The sequence below is a fragment of the Fringilla coelebs genome (assembly GCF_963513975.1).
Source record: "Fringilla coelebs genome assembly, chromosome: 8".
In the NCBI taxonomy this organism is placed as follows: Eukaryota; Metazoa; Chordata; class Aves; order Passeriformes; family Fringillidae; genus Fringilla; species Fringilla coelebs.
In genome coordinates, this window is record NC_140066.1 from 22,711,884 (window position 1) to 22,729,329 (window position 17,446).

A 17,446-nucleotide genomic window follows, 5' to 3' on the forward strand; every position below is an offset into this window, starting at 1 on the left:
GCTGGTTGGGAAAAGGTATTGAAAGGGCAGTTTCCCATGCTCAGTCCTCAGACAGGGCCTGGTCTTGGTTTAGGGGCAGTCAGTGCTTTCATCAGTGATTTTCACCTGCAGCACCAGTCTGCAAGAATGATTTTCTTGAGAAGGTGAAGAAACCTGAAATAAACCTGCTGATAAGAACAAATAGAAGGCTCTTCTGTGAGTTGGGAAAAATCAAAATTGCAGGCACTGGCTGGGGAATGAGTAAGGTTGCTCTGTGGGAAAGTAGCTGGAGGTGACAGTGGGTCCTGCAGGGAGCGTGAGACAGCAGCAGCCCAAGTGAGAAGAGCAAAATCAGACCAGGACATATGAACAAGGTGTTTGCAAGACACCTGATGTGATCCTGCTGCATTTAAAGAGTGTCAGACTCAGCACTGAATCCCACTTGGGGCTCAGCGTTTCAAGTTGCTGTTCTTGGAGAAAGCCCAGGGAAGTACAAGATCAGAAATTCAGAAAACATGACATACTGGAGAAGGCTGAAGGGTAGCTTAGTATCACAACACAAAGACTACAGGGAAATAAGATAAAAGTCTTTAAATGCATAAAGCCCTGCTACAAAGTATGAGATAATGGGCTATTGCTTGTTTTCAGGTGGGTAGAAGAAGCAGCCGTAGACTCACCCTGCAATGATTGTGGTAAAAGGGATTAAAACTTGTTTTTCCTGGGAGCCGTCCTCACCACTAGAGGCTTCTTTTAGGAAGAGTTTAGACAAAAGCTGCACCAGGAAGGGTTTGATTTGTCTGGGGGCAGGCAGACAGGCTAGGTGACCTTTCAAGGGCCTTCCAGGCTTATTTTTTATAATTCTGTGAATACAGATACTAAAAAGAGGGAAGATCATTTTGCCTGTGGCCAGTCTATTCAGGACTGGTCCTTGCCAGGTGTGTTTTGCTTCAGCTGTGAATGTTTCCATTAGGGTGTTGTTGGGGTTTTTTGTTGGTTTGGGGTTTTTTTTTTTTTTGGGTTTGAGTTTTTTGGTTTTTTTTTTTTGTTTTTTTTTTGTTTGTTGTTGTTGTTGTTTTGGTTGTTTGTTTGTTTTTTGTTTGGTTGGTTGTTTTTTTTTTCCTTTTTTGGTTTTTTTTTTGGTGGGGTTTTTTTTGGGGGGTTGTGTTTGGTTTTTTTGTTTTTTGGTTTTTTTTTAATTGGTTGGTTGGGTTTATTTGGTTTTTGGGTTTTTTGGTATTTTATTTAGTATTATTAATTGGGGTTTTTTTGGTATTTACTCCTAACCATTTTTTTTCCCTATCCAAATTTTCCCCTGTTCCTGTACATCACTCTGACCCTTCTTTTCCTGGAATGGTCATATGCCTTGTGTGATTCCCCAAAGCTCTGTACAGAAAGGCCATTTCTTCCCAGCCCCAGTGTGCCACATGTCTAATACACAGTATCCAGGAGCATCCTGGGGCAGACCCCATGCCTCCATGTATTCACTGCTGACAGGCTCGTGGTGTTCCAAGCTCGTGCCTCACTCCTGGCTTCAGCCCTTTCTTAAGGCCCCTGCAGGTCGTCTGTGGGCTGGGTGTTTTTCTGTTTCTAAAACAGGAGCAACAACTGTCGTCCCCCTCCATCTGTGGGTTTGCAGATGTCAACTGTCCGGTGTTTACACGGAGCTTGTGCAATGGGAGTTTTTCTATGTGTATTAGTAACACACTGTAGTTTTACTCACCATGTTTAAGATCAGAGTTAGTCATTAGATCACCTATGCTGATCTCCCCGACTGCCTTGTCTTGTTACTCTTTCTGGATCCAAATAACCTGGGGTTTCACTAATGCACAAAAGCATCTGGTCTGGCGGCGCAAGGGAGTTCACGGTTTGGTCTGATTTAGTCCCTGACGGTTAATCCACCAGCTAATCAGCATTGCTCAGTAAATGTATGTCGTATTTCTTATGCAGGGTTGTCTAGCTTTTAATTTCCAACCATTGATTCTTGTTCTGCCTTTTTTGGCTAGAATAAAAAGATGTTAGCACATGGTATTTTCTTACTATGAGAGTACTTGTGCATAGCAGTCAAATTTCTTGGGCTTTTTTAAGAAGAAAACAGGTTGAGCTTGATTCTGTCACTGTGGGGTGCATTCTCCTGCAACTGTGTCTTTTCTGTGCCTGTTTTCTGCACTCTCTCTCATTTCACAGAATAATTTTGGCCTCAGGGACTCTGGCAGTACAGCCCGCTGGTTGGGCCTTGATCCCCTGAATTTTGGAAATGTCTGAAGATGCAGATTCCATCACTGCACTCAGTTTTCAAGCCACCTTGTGTCTTCCCCCTTCCAGCCGATACCTCCCCACTCTGTCTGCAGGAGGCTGTGGGAAATATGGGGGGGTGGGAATCACATTTACATCTCTCACTTCATCTGGATCTTTTTAAAGTGGGACACCAGGCTATTCACAGTATCTCAGGGTTAGCTTCCCATCCTCTGCTGTTTAGAGCACTGCCTCACAACTCCCATTTGCTGCACTCCCAGCTCAGGTGCCCAGGACTGCATTTTACCGTGTGGTCCCAGCACTGAGCTCACATCCAGTTGCTCACCCTCAAGGCCCCAAACCAACCCCTGTCAGAGCCAGAGTCTTTTGTTAGCCCCTGCCACCCAGAGGGATAGCAAACACATCCAGCTTGGCATTCAGCTCAGTCAAAACCCACAACAGGTACTCCATCTCTTCCATGACTTGCAGGGCTGCAGCCAGGGTTGGCAGCGGCGAACTGGTGCCAACTCTGAACTGGCCTGTGCCTGCACTGGGTACCTGGAGACCAGTGCTGGCACCCTTGCAGCAACATCTCCCTGCTGAGAACAACTTCTGGAAGCCAGTCAGGGTGTAGGTAATGGGTGGGCAATCAGTATTAATTAAGACAAATACTAAACCAGAATATTGTTAAGCACCTCACAGATACCCCAGGCCCTGACACCTCACTGCTCCCTCTTTCTTTGAAACCATTGCTTTTGGTCCTGTAGGCAGTTCAAGTCCCTGCTTGAGACGCAGTCAAACCTCTTTGTTCCCCATTTTCAAGCAGGATTTCTTCAGAAGATCCTAGGAAGAAGCCATGGACTAATAATACCTCACCATATATGGTGCATTTCATCCTGGCTTTGTGAGCGTGCGTTGCCCTGCATGCCGCGGGCGCGCGCGTTACCCGGCCCGCCACCGCTGCCTGCTGCAGAGAGCCAAGGCTGCACAACAAAATCAGGTACAGTTTGGCCAGGCTTCTGCTTTTCCTTCCGTGCAATGTCTGCACTGGACGAGTTTGTCCTGTGCAGTGCTGATGGCTGGTGGTGCTTACGTGTGCTTTTACAGTAGCATTTCAAAGGGCTTGTTGCAAGGAGGTGCATGCACATTTCCTGTATGTCTGGCCAAAAAGCTGATACTTAAGAGCACCAGGGAACCCTACAGTCCTGCAGAACATGCCATTTTGATGTTCACAAAAGACAGAGTTTTGTCCAGACCTGGGAAACATCATGGAAGGTGCCAGCATTGTTTTCCTGCTTCTGGATTTGCTTGGTTTTGTTTCTCATTCTGCCACTCCATGACTGTCCAGCTGGCTTATTCCTGCACAGCACGGGTCCCAGCCTTGTGAGATGTGGTGGTGAGATGCATCTCATTTGGGATGGGGTCTCAGGTTTAGCCTTGCTCTCTCCTGGCAGCTCTGAGTTGGCCAAAGTGTGAGCAGCTGCTGCAGTGCTGGCGTGACAGGCTGGGGGAGTGCAGGTGTCCAGCTGCAAAAGCCAGGTGTGTTCCCAGGTGCCAGCCATGCTGTGAGGGGCACCTTTTGTACAGGTCAGCCTCCTTAAACCTGCCCAAACATGCCAGAGACTCTAATGGCCAGGCAGGAGGACAAACCCGGTGCTTCCAGGTCTCCTCTCATGACATCCGCCAAGTCCCCTTCCCGCAGTAATCTTGTCCTTCTATCCAAAACAATTATGGAGGGCTTGTTGTTTTTGGCACAGCCCTTTATTTACAAATCCCATCCTGCTTATAGCTCATGGTTTCATTATCCTCTAGATGTTTACAGAGCTCCTTTTCTTAATATTTGTGCCATTATTTTACTAGGGATCCGGGTGAGACTTTCCAGACAGTAATTGTCCGGCTCATCCTCTCCCCCACCAGCTCTTTCTGCAGAAGTGCACATCTCCCCGCTGTCCCTGCCAGCCCAGAGCACCCAGAGGGACAGGGATGGGCAGGACTGTGGGCAGTAGAAGAGGGTTGCCCTGTTCTGAGGTTGCAGGGAGGGATGTGCAGAGGGAACAGCTGCCCTGCTGCACCCCACTGCCCACAGGCCCTTGTTGCTGCACCTGGATCTCTGATGTCCTCTTGCTAATGCGCACCTCCCAGCCCCTGCTCCCCCTGCACCCCTGCACCCCCTTTCTCAGGGCACAGGTGCACATCCTGGGCTGGGGCACTATCCCCTCTGCAGGCTTGCAGCTGCGTCCTGGGAAGGCAGACAGTGGCAAACCTGTCACTGGGATTTTGGGGTGATTAGCATGGTGCAGACGTGGGTCGGTGTGCATGGCTCTGATGCTGGTCCCTGCCCCTGGGCTGTCTGTCACAGGGGCTTGTTTAACCTTCTTTGCAACAATATCACAGTCTTTAATCTGTTTATCCTCATAACCCTGCTATGAGGTGAAGGATAGTTATCCTCATTTCAGAGGTAGGGAACCGAAGGGATTCTTTTCAAATGTAGATCAGTGTGTAATGATGCAGAGATAAAGATTTTAAAAACATGCCTGAGACAACAGCCGTATGGTGTGTAACTGAGCTGTGCTCTGCAAATCCCATTAAGTGCCTCTGCCTTTTTCAGCTGATGTTCTCTTGGGGCAGACCTGACATGGGCAAATGCCACTCAGGCTCCAGCCTCCTGGTCCATGGGTGGGTCCCAGGCAGGGCAGGGGGAGACAGAGCTGAGCTCCTGCCTGCCGCTCAGTACGTACCCGGGGTGTGCTCTGGGTGTGTGGGGCTCCAGGCACTCACACCTGAATTGCATCAGTGAGTGCATAAGACCCTCGGCTGTGTTTGGGAATGAAACTTAAAGCCTGTTTGTACTGCAAATGTGCAGATAGAAGTGTGAGGTAGCAAATGCAAAGGGGTGCTTGTACAGCATCCCTCTGGCTGTGCAATACAGCAGGGCCAAGATGCTGAATGAGGAGCAAGCAATGACAGCAAGCTCTTTGCTCCCACTGCTCAGAAAAGTTGTATGGACAGCAGATTTGGTTAAAAACCCCAAGCTGTGGTTTCTGTGCCGTGATCCTGACAAGAGGCATTCCTGGCTGCCACGGGGGCCTTTCCTGGTGGCTGGCCAGTGGGGCTGGGTGCAGGTCTCAGGGCTGCTCCTGGGCAATTGTTGCTGTGCTTGTGGGAATGCGGCAGCTGGTGCAGTGAGGAGGTCAGTGCCTTTGTCTTGCTGTGGGGAGTTTATCTCTGCGGATCTTGCCTGCTTTCCTGGGTCAGGCTTTACCTCCGCTGTTATCAGCAAATGCAGGAACAGCCTGCTCCAGAGCTGGGCTGCATAGGAACCTCTCGACCCCCTTGTAGGGGGAGGCAGCACTTTCACATCTCTCCCACGCTAATGGACACCCAGCCGATGGGATCAGATGTGCTGTGGCTGCTGTTCCTCCTTCGCCACTTTGCCAGCACCATTGCCGTGCACCCCTGCCCTGTGGGATGCAGGCAGCAGTGAAGGACGAGGCAGCAGAGCTGCAGGGCTCCCCCTGGCCTCACCTCCTGCTGGGCTCTTCACGGCAAACACAAGGGACAAATCCCCAGTGGCAGCACTGATTCCCCCTTCTCTGCTGGCCTGCCCTGTCCCAGTGCACCCTCCCCTTCTCAGCAGCTCCGTCCGGACCCCTCCAGCTGTCTCCACAAACCCAAACCATTAGCATTTCCTGTTCAAACATTTCCAATAAATAAATGGAGACATCATGCCACAAGCCTGCAAGTGACCCAGAGGCGTGTCCAAGGCGGGATGGACACGACCACCCAGCGCCCGACCCCCTGGCTGGGCGCCAGCCCTGCCTTTGTTTGAATTCCCGGGTGAGTAAGCGCTTGGCTGACGCCAGCTGAAACGCTGCAAGAAATTATTTTTGATATTAAATAAATTGTTTTCAGTAAATCTGCTCCTACACCAAGGTCCAGAAGCTACCCACAGCACTGGGCTCCCTGCAAGAGAGCTGGACTCCCTTTCCTTGGCCTTGTCCTGGCTGTACTGGGGGACACACCCTGTCCAGAGGGGTCCAGCTGGGACCAGCTGTGCTGCAGTTGCCTCAGCCCCATGGGCACAGCTCCCACAGCTGCCTGGCAGCCTGGGTGCACCATGGCAGAGCAGCTCCTGCAATACATCCAGTGTCTCCATCCCAACACTTGAGCTGGGCTTGCTGGTGAGAGGGCAGAGGCTTGGCCAGGAGGTCTGCTGCCTTTGGGAATGGCAGCTATCTCCTCATGTCAGATGTTCCAAAACCTATTTCCTTGGCTGTGCAGAAGTCTTATGCCTTGACATAGAAGTGCCTGTCCTTTCCCCTGCTGGTCTTCCACACCCTTAGGAAGCCACCTTCAATGCACCATGGTACCAGGTGTCAGTGCCTGAGCAGGTCACAGTGCATGGGGTCAGTCCCTTGACATCTGCCAGCAGGTGCTGATGCAAAAGGACAAATTTGGGAAACTCCTCAATGCCCATGGGAATGAGTAGACACAGAATAGGCAGGCATGGCCATGGGTGGTCCATAAGCCAAGCTGGGATTCCTGGGACTCCAGAACGAATGTGCAAAATGGATTTACAGAAATAGCAAACCTCTGGCTTTGCCCAAGAAGCTGCAGTGGCAGGAGAGGTTTGAGCCTGATGAGGTGGGTGGATATGCTCCTTTTTGGGGTGCACAGGATTTGTCCTTGCTGCCCTGGGTTGTTCTCTGGCTTTGAGCTGGAAGCAAAGATGGACTTGGAGTTAACCAAGTTCTGTCATGGTGGCAATTAGGAAAACTAATAAAATACCAGGAATATAGCTTTCACTATTTTTTTAATATATGTTTTGCTGAAGCCAAAACTTCCTGTAGGAACATGATGCTTAAAGGAAAAATTTTCCTGAAGCATTTGAAGGGATTGAAATATTCTTTGAAAGACACGATGTAGATGTTCTGCTCCAGAAGCATTCATTCAGTGGAGTGTTATGCTCTGGCATTATAAAACTTCAGAAACTGAAATGCAGTGAAGCCACATTTTACATAAGTTGTTTATGGAGAAACAATAATAAAATCAAAATAAAATCTTTTCTGATTTTGATTGCTTTCATTGTAGAGCTCCTGCTTTGCTCAAGGGAATCTCCCGTTTCTCCCACACACAGGTGAGAGGGGAGGTGGGATGACGTGTCAGGGGGCTGCCACGGGCACGGTGCCCGAGCAGACAAGCTCTGAGCACCCAGGTGTGGATCTGCAGCCCAGCAGAGTGGGAACCGATTATTTTTGTGCCACTGTGTGCAGGGAACCTGTTCTTTTTGTGCCAGTGTGTGCCGGCCCTGGCGCTCCGTGTCCGTGTGCTCAGTGGAGCTGGCGGGCAGGAGGAGTGGAGGTGGGCGCTGCAAGGCAGCGTGGCCGGGAGCCCGGGCTCGGGGCCACCTGCAGGGCAGTGCGAGGGCTCGTCCCGGGCCGCCGTCCGGCCCGGGGGCCGCGGGAGGGCGGGGGCAGGGCCCGTCCCGCCCCTGACGGTGCCCCTCGGCAGGAGCTGCGGCCCCGGCTGCCACCGGGGCCCGGTGCCATCAGCGCTCGCAGGCGCTGACAGATGCGGCAAGGGGCTGGCGGGGGCCGGAAACTCCTGATCCCTTTTTATCTGCCCCTCAGCCTGCTCTCTCCTCTCCCGCTCATGCTCTGTGTCCCGCCCGGTATCTCACGCTCCTATTCCTGTGCCCTGCCGGCTGCTGGGGCTGCGCAGCTTCCCGGCACCCCGCGGCCAGGCACGGGCCCCGCAGGCCGGGCACTCGGTGAGGTTCTGGACCACCCTGCCCTAGGACCTGCTGGGCTCGGTGCCTGCAACACCACCAGCTCCGAGCGAGGGAGGGCACCACAGACGGCCCCATCCCGTGTCTGCATGCTGAGCACCAGCCGCAGCGGCAGGTGGGTGCTGCTGTGCGCTGCAGGTTGGAGTGGGAGGGAAGGATCAGGCCCGGCTCAGTATGCTGTGAGGTCAAGGAAACTTGCTGCTGTCTTCCTGAAATATACTGCCTGCTCCTGGGCCACGGTCCAGTTGGGTACCAGCTCAAAATTAACCCTGAGTATTTCACTTGGCTTTCATAACATCCCCAATCCCCACTGGTCCACTGCAAACCCACTGTCCCAGCTGGGCAGGGTGACAGTGGAGGGGTCAGGATCCACAGTTAATGTAGCTGCCCCTAAATGCACCGCCAGAGATCAGCTAATCTGATAATTACAGCAACAAAAGCCATTTAGACAAACCATGACCTGACCTCCAGAGCTTGGAATGAAAACATTTTACCCTCCTCTGTCTGGATCCTGCACTGAGAAAACATCTGTATTTGGAGGATGCTGGGAAAACAGCCCCCGCACAGCACCCGCTGGGGACAGCCTCAGCTCTGCTCCGTGCCACACACTGGGATGGGCAGGCTGCTATACCCTCACTGTGATGCCAGGATTGACAGTGTCCCAGCACTGGACAGGGCACTCTGGAGAGGATGAGGCAGAGGCCTGAGGGGTGTGAGCGTGAACCTTGCAAGAGGGAGCGAATGGGATGGGGTCACCCTCATAAAAAGGGCTGTTTTCCAAGATCACATGAGGCTTGATGGTGTGGGGAGGCCATCACCTGGTCCCCAGTGGTCGCTGTATCCCTGCAGCAGGCTGAGCTCTGCAGGAGCCAGGCTGGCTGTGAGCCCCCCTGCCTCTGGCTCCCAGGAGGAGCTGAGTGCGGGGGGCCCTGTCTGCATGCGTGCCCGGGGGCTTCTTCGCTCTCTGTAAGGTGTGCAAGCTTTCCCACTGAGTGGCAGGTCATTGCTGGCTGTCAGTCCAAGGCAGGAGATGAAGGGAGGGATGCCTCAGGGCTGGCTCCCATGTTCCTCCTGCTTTTACATACGTGTTGGTGGCACCCTTTGTGTAGGCTGAGGAGATGAAAGCTCAGGGCCAGAGGGATCTTGCTAACGCAAAGCCACCCAGCTCGGGGGCCCGACAGCCTGCTGCTTTGTCTCTTATTGTCTCATTCTTGCATCTCTTCCCAGCGGAGTCCCACTCCGTGCCGTCAGGGGCACGGGACGCCGGCTGAGCCAGAGGCACCAAGCGCTCTGGCAGGTAACTCCTGCTGGGTCAGCGACCCCGGCCTCGCAGGCACAGGCAGCAGCACAGACGGTTTGCACCAGACTGGCAGCACTGAGCTCACACTGCCCAGGAGCTCCTGAGGAAGGGGAACAGAATGGTGCTGATTTGGGGAAACTGCATTTTTTTCCTGCAACGAGCACTGCTCAGCCTGCTCTGGCAGTCTCAGGCAGCAGCTTGGTGCAGCCAGCTTGGCAGGCAGCACCCCTGTGCCTTTGTGACTTCCCTGTTCTGCACTGGGAAAGCACTTGGCCATGTCCCCAAGTATCGCAGTGCTCTTTGGAAAGTGGTAGGATTAGAAACCAGTAAGTGCAGTGAGAGCCTGATAGTCTGGGGACTCCCTAGCACTTCTGTCTGCTCCAGAAATAGGATCTGTCTGTTTTTCCCATTGCAGCATTCCACTTGTGCAGTGCTTTTTTACTCTTTGTGACCAGAAAACATGACTCACCCTGCAGTGGGCTACGCTCAGATCCCTCTGATGCCCTTGTTTTCATCAGCTGCTTCCTTGCCCAGCATCTCTCATTTAGCAGAATCCACTGACCTTGAGAAAGCCAAGAGTTCCTCATCCACTTGAGATTAGAGTTAAGATTAGGGCTATAGTTAAGGGTAGGGTTAGATTTAAGGGTAGGGGTAGGGTTAGGGTTAGGGTTTGGATGCCCTGACAGCAGCTTGGCCAGGTCAGATGCTTACAGAGTTTCACAGCTATTGCAGAGAGCAGACCCCAAGCTCTTTTGGGGTTTCCATGCAGCTTTTTCTCAAGGCGTGAATGAAATTTTGTCCAAGTTGTACTAAAAACATCCCAGGGCCAAAGCTTTGGTCTAGCACTGCTGTTTTGCTCCTCTGCCTTTCTCATTATTCTGTTTTCTCGGAAGGCAGAAGTGCTGGCACGCTACTGTGCCGACAGACAGCTCTGCCTCTTCCCCACTCTCATGCTAAGCAGAAAGTGCACTGGGCAGTTCTTCCAGGTGCTGCCCGGAGCCGGGGGAGGCGATGGCTGTGCCCCTGGGCTCCCTCTTGGGCAGCCAGGCTGTGGAGCCACCTTGGGCATGGAAGGGGGCAAGGATCCAAACTGGTTTTCAGAGGGATCTTGGCTGGCTTAACAAAGGGAGCACACAACACTGGTTGTCTGTAAAAGCATTTGGGGACAGCATTGCCTTTCCCGTCCTGTACCCCCGTGTTTTATGTCACGAAGGGAGGTGTGTGTGGTGTGTGTCACGCTGTAGGAGCTGTTATTCGAAACGTCCTTCCTGTCTCCCTCAAAGCCTTTCCCAGATGTAGCAGGGTTGCGGGCAGATTCTCACAAACTTCAAAAGCTGCAGGTTCCCAACGGAGACGCACCGGGAGGCACCGACCCCTCTCCCCGGGAAGGCGTGGGGCCAGCCTCGGGAGGGACGTTCTAGCAGCCCCAGGCCGGGCCGGAGCCGTGGGTGCCGCTCCCCGCGGGGGTTGCGGAATGGGCGGCGGGATGGGCGGCGGGATGGATGGCGGGATGGGCGGCGGGATGGGCGGCGGGATGCGCGGGCCGGCTCTGCCCCCTGCCGGCACCGCCCGGCACCGCCGCGCTCCCGACGGCGGCCGCGCCCAGGAGCCCCGGGGGTCCCCGCGGGGCTGGAGGGCGGCCCGCAAGAGCCACGGAGAGCCGGGGGCATCGTGGGAAGCGCTGTGCCTGCGCCAAGGGCGGGGAGTTTGGCAGCGAGGCGCTGCGAGGAAGACCCCCATGGATCAGTGCCATGTCCCGAGCTAACCAGTGGTAATGGAGAGCCGCACCGGTGACCCTGGGATTTCCTCGGGCTGGGAGGTTCTCGGGGGTAAGCCCACAGCGTCTGACCTGCAGTGGCTGTGAATTAGGGAAGCGCCTTTGGAAACACCCACCGTTCTCACAGCGGACCCCGTCCCGCACCCGCGTCACTGCAGCCCTGGGATCCCCCGCCCGCCCGGACCCGTCACACCTGGGCACGGCGCCCTGACACGTTCCCGCGGTCCCCGAGCCTTGTACCCCGGAACCATCCTGCACCCCGGGCACAGCACCGCGGGGCTGCGTTCACCCCGGCTTTGCGCTCCAGGGTTGATCTGCAGCCCCGGGTGCCCTATGGGGACTGTGACCCCGAGCGCTGCACCCCCGAGCGCTGCACCCCCGCAGCGCCGCCTTGGGCACGGCATCCCCCGCCGCACCCCGTACTGCACGGGGCATTGCACTCGGGGACACCCCGCCCCGCCATCGCTGCAGCTGCGGGAGTCCCCCAGCACCGGGCGCTACATGGCCGGTGACGTGCTGCAGCCGCGGGCCCGGCCCCGGGCAGAGCGGCGGCCTGGGGGCACGGCCGGCCATGGGCGGTGCCTGCGTCCCCGCGTCACCGGGCGCGCTCCCCGCCGCCATTGGCCGCCCGGGCGGCGCCGGGGGCACGGCGGGGCTGCCGTTGGCCGGCGGCGGGGGCGGGGTCGGGTGCGGCGCGCGGATTGGTCACGGCCAGCGGCGGCCCCGCCCCGCCGGTGAAGGTGAGCGTCTCCTCCAGCGCCGCGCGCCTCCCGTACCGAACCGGAGCGGACCGGTACGCAGTGGCTGCGCCGCCATGGCCGCCTCCATCTTCGCCGCCGTCCCCCACTCCCCGCCTGTCGCCGTCTTCAAGCTCACGGCGGATTTCCGGGAGGACAGCGACTCGCGGAAGGTCAACCTCGGCGTGGGGGGTGAGTCCGCGGCTTCGTCCTGCTCGGCGGGGCCATTCCCCGCGGCTCGGGCCGGTCGGTGCCCTTGCGGCAGCTTCCGCACCTGCTGCAGCGGCCGGGCGGCGGCGGCGGGCCCCGAGCCCCAGAGGTCACCGGGCCGCGGCGAGCGCCCGGCCGGACGCGGGGGGGTGGGCGGGCAGCGAGGTCCAGCGGGCGTCAAGGTCGTGGGGCCGGCCGGGCCGCCGTCCTCGGTGCCCCGGGCAGGTCGCTCGGGGAGCCGGGCGGCCCAGCGTCCCCCGGTGCAGTAAGGACGGCTGGCTCTCTCTTTCGCGCAGCCTACCGCACGGACGAGGGACAGCCATGGGTCCTGCCGGTGGTGAAGAAGGTGGAGCAGATGATCGCCAACGACAACAGCTTGAACCACGAGTATCTGCCCATCCTGGGCCTGCCCGAGTTCCGGGCCAACGCCTCCCGCATCGCCCTGGGTGATGACAGCCCTGCCATCAAGGAGAACCGGGTATGTGGTGGGCAGGGAGCGCTGGGGTCCCTGGGGTGTCTCTACAGCAGACTGTAGAGGAGCACAAATGTGTAGAGGTCCTGCATTTTGGCAGGATTTGGGGGTTTCTCAGACATGGTCTTTCTTGATGAACTCATGCAGTTGAAATTGTTTGTGCAAGTAGTTGTGGTTTTGGGGAAAAGCTGAATGTGGCCTGTCATAGGAATCTGTGTTTTCCTTCATCTTTTAATAGCTTCCCCACAGGAAACCCAAGTCAGATAATACACCACCTTTCCTGAAATAAACTAGTAGCTGAGAATCTGCTCTGTGCCAAAATATAACAGGAATGGCTGGAGTCTATTTATAATGGTAGAAGTTGTCAGCATGGGCCTGGGCACTGAAGGAGGTTGAAGACCACTGCAAGGGGATGGCATTCGGACTGAACTGACCCCAGGGGACACGTTTGGGATCCTGTCTCGCTCCTGCAAGCACCTCTGCTTTCCATGCACTGCTAGTGGTGCTGGCCTGGGTGGGCAGTGCTGGCAAGTGTCTCCGTTGCAGGTGGGAAGCGTTCAGTGCCTGGGTGGGACGGGCGCTCTGCGGATCGGTGCAGACTTCCTGAGGCGCTGGTACAACGGCAACAACAACACGGCCACCCCCGTCTACGTCTCCACTCCAACTTGGGGTGAGTGCTGCTCTCAGGGAGCCCCGTGGGTCAGCGAGTGAGGGAGGCACAGCCCTGCTCCTTGCAGGGCCCGGGGCAGTGAGGGAGCAGCCTTCTCTTGTGTGTAAGGGGAGGTGCTGGGGCCGGAGGAGGAAGCTTGCTGGAGATAGGGTGTGCTTTTCTGAGAAGTTACTTCTTCCCTCAGAGAACCACAATTCTGTGTTTATGGAGGCTGGCTTCAAAGATATTAGAACCTACCACTACTGGGATGCTGCCAAGAGGGGTCTGGATCTCCAGGGGCTGCTGAGTGACATGGAGGTGAGTAAAACAGGCATGGGATGGGCTGAGCTTGGTGCTGTACTGCCAGCATCTGCTGCTGGCTAGGCTCTGATGTGCTCTGCTGGGAAGTGGATCACTGCAAAAGAGGCTGTTTTTGCCCAGAGCAGCTCCTCTCCCTGTGCTGCAGGTGCCCAGTCTTGTTCATGTGAGTGTGTGACCAAGATGTGTTCTCTCCTCAGAACGCCCCAGAGTTCTCCATTTTCATCCTCCATGCCTGTGCACACAACCCAACAGGCACAGACCCTACTCCTGAGCAGTGGAAGCAGATTGCTGCTGTCATGAAGGTATGGGCTGCTGCTGCTGGGGCTAAGGCAATGCTGAGGGGGCACATAGCTCTTGAGCCAGCCAGAGCATTTGCATCTGAAATGGGCTTTGAGGGAATGGCATGAAATGTAGCAGAAGCTGAAAGTGTCCCCCAAGGCAGCTGTTGAAGGGAGAGGTGGACAACAGAATGCTGTTTGTCTGTGCTCAGAGGAGAGATGCACTGCAGTTCTTGTTGTGTCTCCAGCTTCTTGTTTTCACACTCTATGGAATGGGCTGTAGTGAGTTTCTCCTGCTGGAAGGATTATCTGCAGGCAGGTGCTGGATAGTAGCATATAAAGTGGTGCACTTCTCATGTCCTCAAATGCAGTTTTCTCCTGCATTGACTTTTGTTGACCACTTTAGTCATTCTATTCTTTCACCCCAGTAGAAAGAAAGTATTTCAGTCTGGTGTTGCTGGACCATGTTTCCTTTGAATTCCCACAGGAGCTCAGTGGTCATTTTTCCCTCCTACGGGTACTGTGGGGGGTAAAAGAGAGCTTGTGGGGAGGGGATTTCCCTCTAACACTGTTCCTCCTTGCAGCGCCGGAGCCTGTTTCCATTCTTCGACTCAGCGTACCAAGGGTTTGCCTCTGGCAGCCTGGACAAGGATGCCTGGGCTGTGCGATACTTTGTCTCCGAGGGCTTTGAGCTCTTCTGTGCACAGTCGTTTTCCAAGAACTTTGGGCTCTACAGTGAGTGTCTGGCAGTACGCTGGCCCAGTAGCATCATACCCAGACAGATGGGGCTGGCATGCTGAGGGGTGGGGAATTCTCTGCTTTGCCACGACGTGTGGAACCAATGGCTCACATCTCTCGGCTTGTCCACAGATGAACGGGTGGGGAACCTGTCCGTGGTGGGGAAGGATGCAGACAACGTGCAGCGTGTGCTGTCCCAGATGGAGAAGATTGTGCGCACCACTTGGTCCAACCCTCCCTCCCAGGGAGCGCGCATTGTGGCAACTACACTTGCTTCCCCGCAGCTCTTTGAGGAGTGGTACGTGTTGCCAGGGCCGGTGGGAGAGGGCAAGGGAGGGAGGCTGTCTCCCTGTGTCAGGCTTGGCCAGATGGCTTCAAACCAGATGGGTGCCCACCCTCATGCTGTGCTTCCTGCCTGCTGCAGGAAGGGCAACGTGAAGACAATGGCAGATCGGGTCTTGCTGATGCGGTCAGAGCTCCGGTCTCGACTGGAGGCCCTTGGGACCCCAGGCACCTGGAACCACATCACAGAGCAGATCGGCATGTTCAGCTTCACAGGCCTGAACCGTAAGTGTCCAGTGGTGGCCTGTTGAAGGGAGGATTGGGTGGGGGCAGTTTTGCTATGGGTGAACTGGGCTGAAGCAGTCCAAGCAGGAACCTCTTGGTCTCACTGGAGTTTTGGCATCACTGCATCTGAGGCTGGGGAGAGATGAAGCATCAGGCAGTATTTTAGTAGCCAGTGCTTGAATCTTTCTGCTTGTAGTGAAAGATTCAAGTATCCCTGACTAGTCCTTTGGGCTTTTCTGAGCTGTAGGTCACTGCTCTGACCTGGTGTCCAAATGTTTTCGCAGCTAAGCAGGTGGAGTACATGGTCAAGGAAAAACACATCTACCTGATGGCTAGTGGGCGCATCAACATGTGTGGTCTAACTACCAAGAACCTGGACTATGTGGCCAAGTCCATCCATGAAGCTGTCACAAAAATCCAATGAAGCACATGAACAACCAAACTTACATGAAGTCACCAAAGCTATAGTGTGTAGTCCATGTCTTTCTCTGCTCATGGCTTGCCTTTTCCCACACCTCTTGGGGTTTAATAAAGATGGGAGCAGTAGCTCAATCAGGGATAATCGTTTTCTGACATTTTTTAAGTGGTCCTTGCAATATGGTAAGCCAGTGCCCCCAGGAGGTGGGGGCAGCATGAGCCACTTTGGCTCTTGTTTCACAACAGCAGCCTGGTCTCCAGGCCCTTAGAGCTGCATCTTTAGCACATCCAAACCAACTCCATGTAACTGATCATTTTGATCATGGCAAAGTCTGGTGCCAGTGCAATGCACTGTGTGATAACAGCACAGAGGTTGGGATCTCACATAGCTTGTGAACTAATGTCACTCAGTAGTATTTTGGGGAGGGGTAAAGCTGTTGTAAGCTTCTTCTCCCCACCCGTCCCACCCCTTCCTAATTTCTGAGCCTTATACGAGCAAATATTTGTAATCGTGATAATTGCTTCTTTGTGTTGCTGACATGAAATTAAACCTTTGTCTCTGAATGCTACCCCTGCCTTGTGTGATGTTGTGTCTTCAGCCACATGAACCTCTCCCAGGCTGAGGTTAAAGCCTCAACATCCTGGTTTGTCCACTTACTCAGTTTGTTTCAAGGCTGTCCCTTTCTCTCTCAGGGTATGTTGCATCTCTGATGATCACAGCCACTACTAAAAGGGGAGTCTTACTGGGAGAGTGTTGTTGAGAGCTTCCTGCAACTACATGAAGCCAACCAGTTCCTCCTGTATTCATCTTGTGTTCTTTCTGCCCCGCTGCCCTGTGCTGCCCAGCTCATCCTGCCTGTCTGTCTGTGGTTGCTTTCTGGATGGTCAAGTGTTTCCATTTGGCCATCCTTCCCTGGCCCAGGGCTCCTGGGCTGCCCCTCAAGTGTCAAAAAGCAGATCTCTTCTGTTCATCCTTTTCAGCAGGTTCCTAGTGAATTCCCATCTACTCCTATTTGCTTCAGCGGGGCCTACCAGCAACAGCCTGTGTTTCTGGCACTGAAAGAGCTGGGACCATCTGTTTCTGCTCTCTGCAGTCACTGCAGATCTATTTGTGATCTGACAGAGCAGCCTCCTGACAGGATCTTGTGAAGAACGGGGACAGCTCCTTTCCTTGTGTCAGGTAGCAGTAGTCACTGTTACCCTGATGGATTTGCTTGTGCTGCAGCTTAGACAGAAAAGGCAAAAATAGTGCCTTTTATTGTCTTGTTGTGTTTGCATAGAGTGCATGAAGTCTCTTGCTTGTTCTTTATTAGTATTCGTATCATATAAGAGAGAGACAGAGGCAGCCTTTCCCCTGCAGGTGAGGATCTTTTTTTTCTCTTGGCGTCCATTCACAGCAGGGGTGGTGAGGAAGTGGTTAAAAGATGACTTCTAGGGGTCATCTCAGGAGTAGTTAATTTTTTAATTTATGATACACTTACACTTCTGCCCTTACAGACCTCCTGGTGTGAAGGCTGGCCCACCACATGTGATCTATACTGGTGTTTTTCTAGTCTTACCAACTTTGTTTTTCCTAGCAAGTGACCTAAATTTCTCCTTTTCTGTGGTGTAAGCTCATTACCAATTATCCATTTACCATGGCAACAGAGAACAGATTATTCCTTTCCTCTGTACAACGGCTTTTTTTGTATTTGAAAACTTCCTCTCTCCCCTTCACATCCTTCACCAGTAAAGATTAAGTGACTATTTCCTTCAGTCTTTGGGGTAGGTTGTTTTCCAGCCCTTGCTTTCCTCTGTCCACTTTTCAATTGCTGTGTGTTTCCTCAGAAGGGCAGTGCCCAGACAGGGCTGCAGTTGTCCCAGCTGAAGTTTTATCAGCATGGGTGGACTATGAGTTTTCTGTTGTTTATCTGTCAGGCTGTACTCCAGCACGTGTATCCCACTATTGTGTTTGCAATGGCCTGATATTAACTCCTGGTTT

The 17,446-nt window shown here is 54.2% G+C and overlaps 1 protein-coding gene across 1 annotated transcript; it reads left to right on the plus strand.

Annotated features, from left to right (window-relative positions):
* Positions 1-11,790: 11,790 nt before the first annotated feature.
* On the plus strand, positions 11,791-16,027 carry GOT1 (glutamic-oxaloacetic transaminase 1). Its single transcript, XM_084210251.1, has 9 exons — positions 11,791-12,005; positions 12,320-12,501; positions 13,042-13,165; positions 13,350-13,462; positions 13,663-13,767; positions 14,328-14,478; positions 14,614-14,779; positions 14,906-15,048; positions 15,333-16,027. The coding sequence occupies exons 1-9, from the start codon at positions 11,891-11,893 to the stop codon at positions 15,470-15,472; spliced, it is 1,239 nt and encodes a 412-aa protein (XP_084066377.1). The 5' UTR covers positions 11,791-11,890; the 3' UTR covers positions 15,473-16,027.
* Positions 16,028-17,446: the final 1,419 nt, after the last annotated feature.

Coding starts and splice junctions, on each gene's coding strand:
- GOT1 (XM_084210251.1), top strand. CDS start 11,891: ATGGCCGCCTCCATCTTCGCCGCCGTCCCCCACTCCCCGCCTGTCGCC. Junction 13,463..13,662: donor GGCTGCTGAGTGACATGGAG/GTGAGTAAAACA, acceptor TTCTCTCCTCAG/AACGCCCCAGAGTTCTCCAT. Junction 14,780..14,905: donor CCGCAGCTCTTTGAGGAGTG/GTACGTGTTGCC, acceptor TGCCTGCTGCAG/GAAGGGCAACGTGAAGACAA.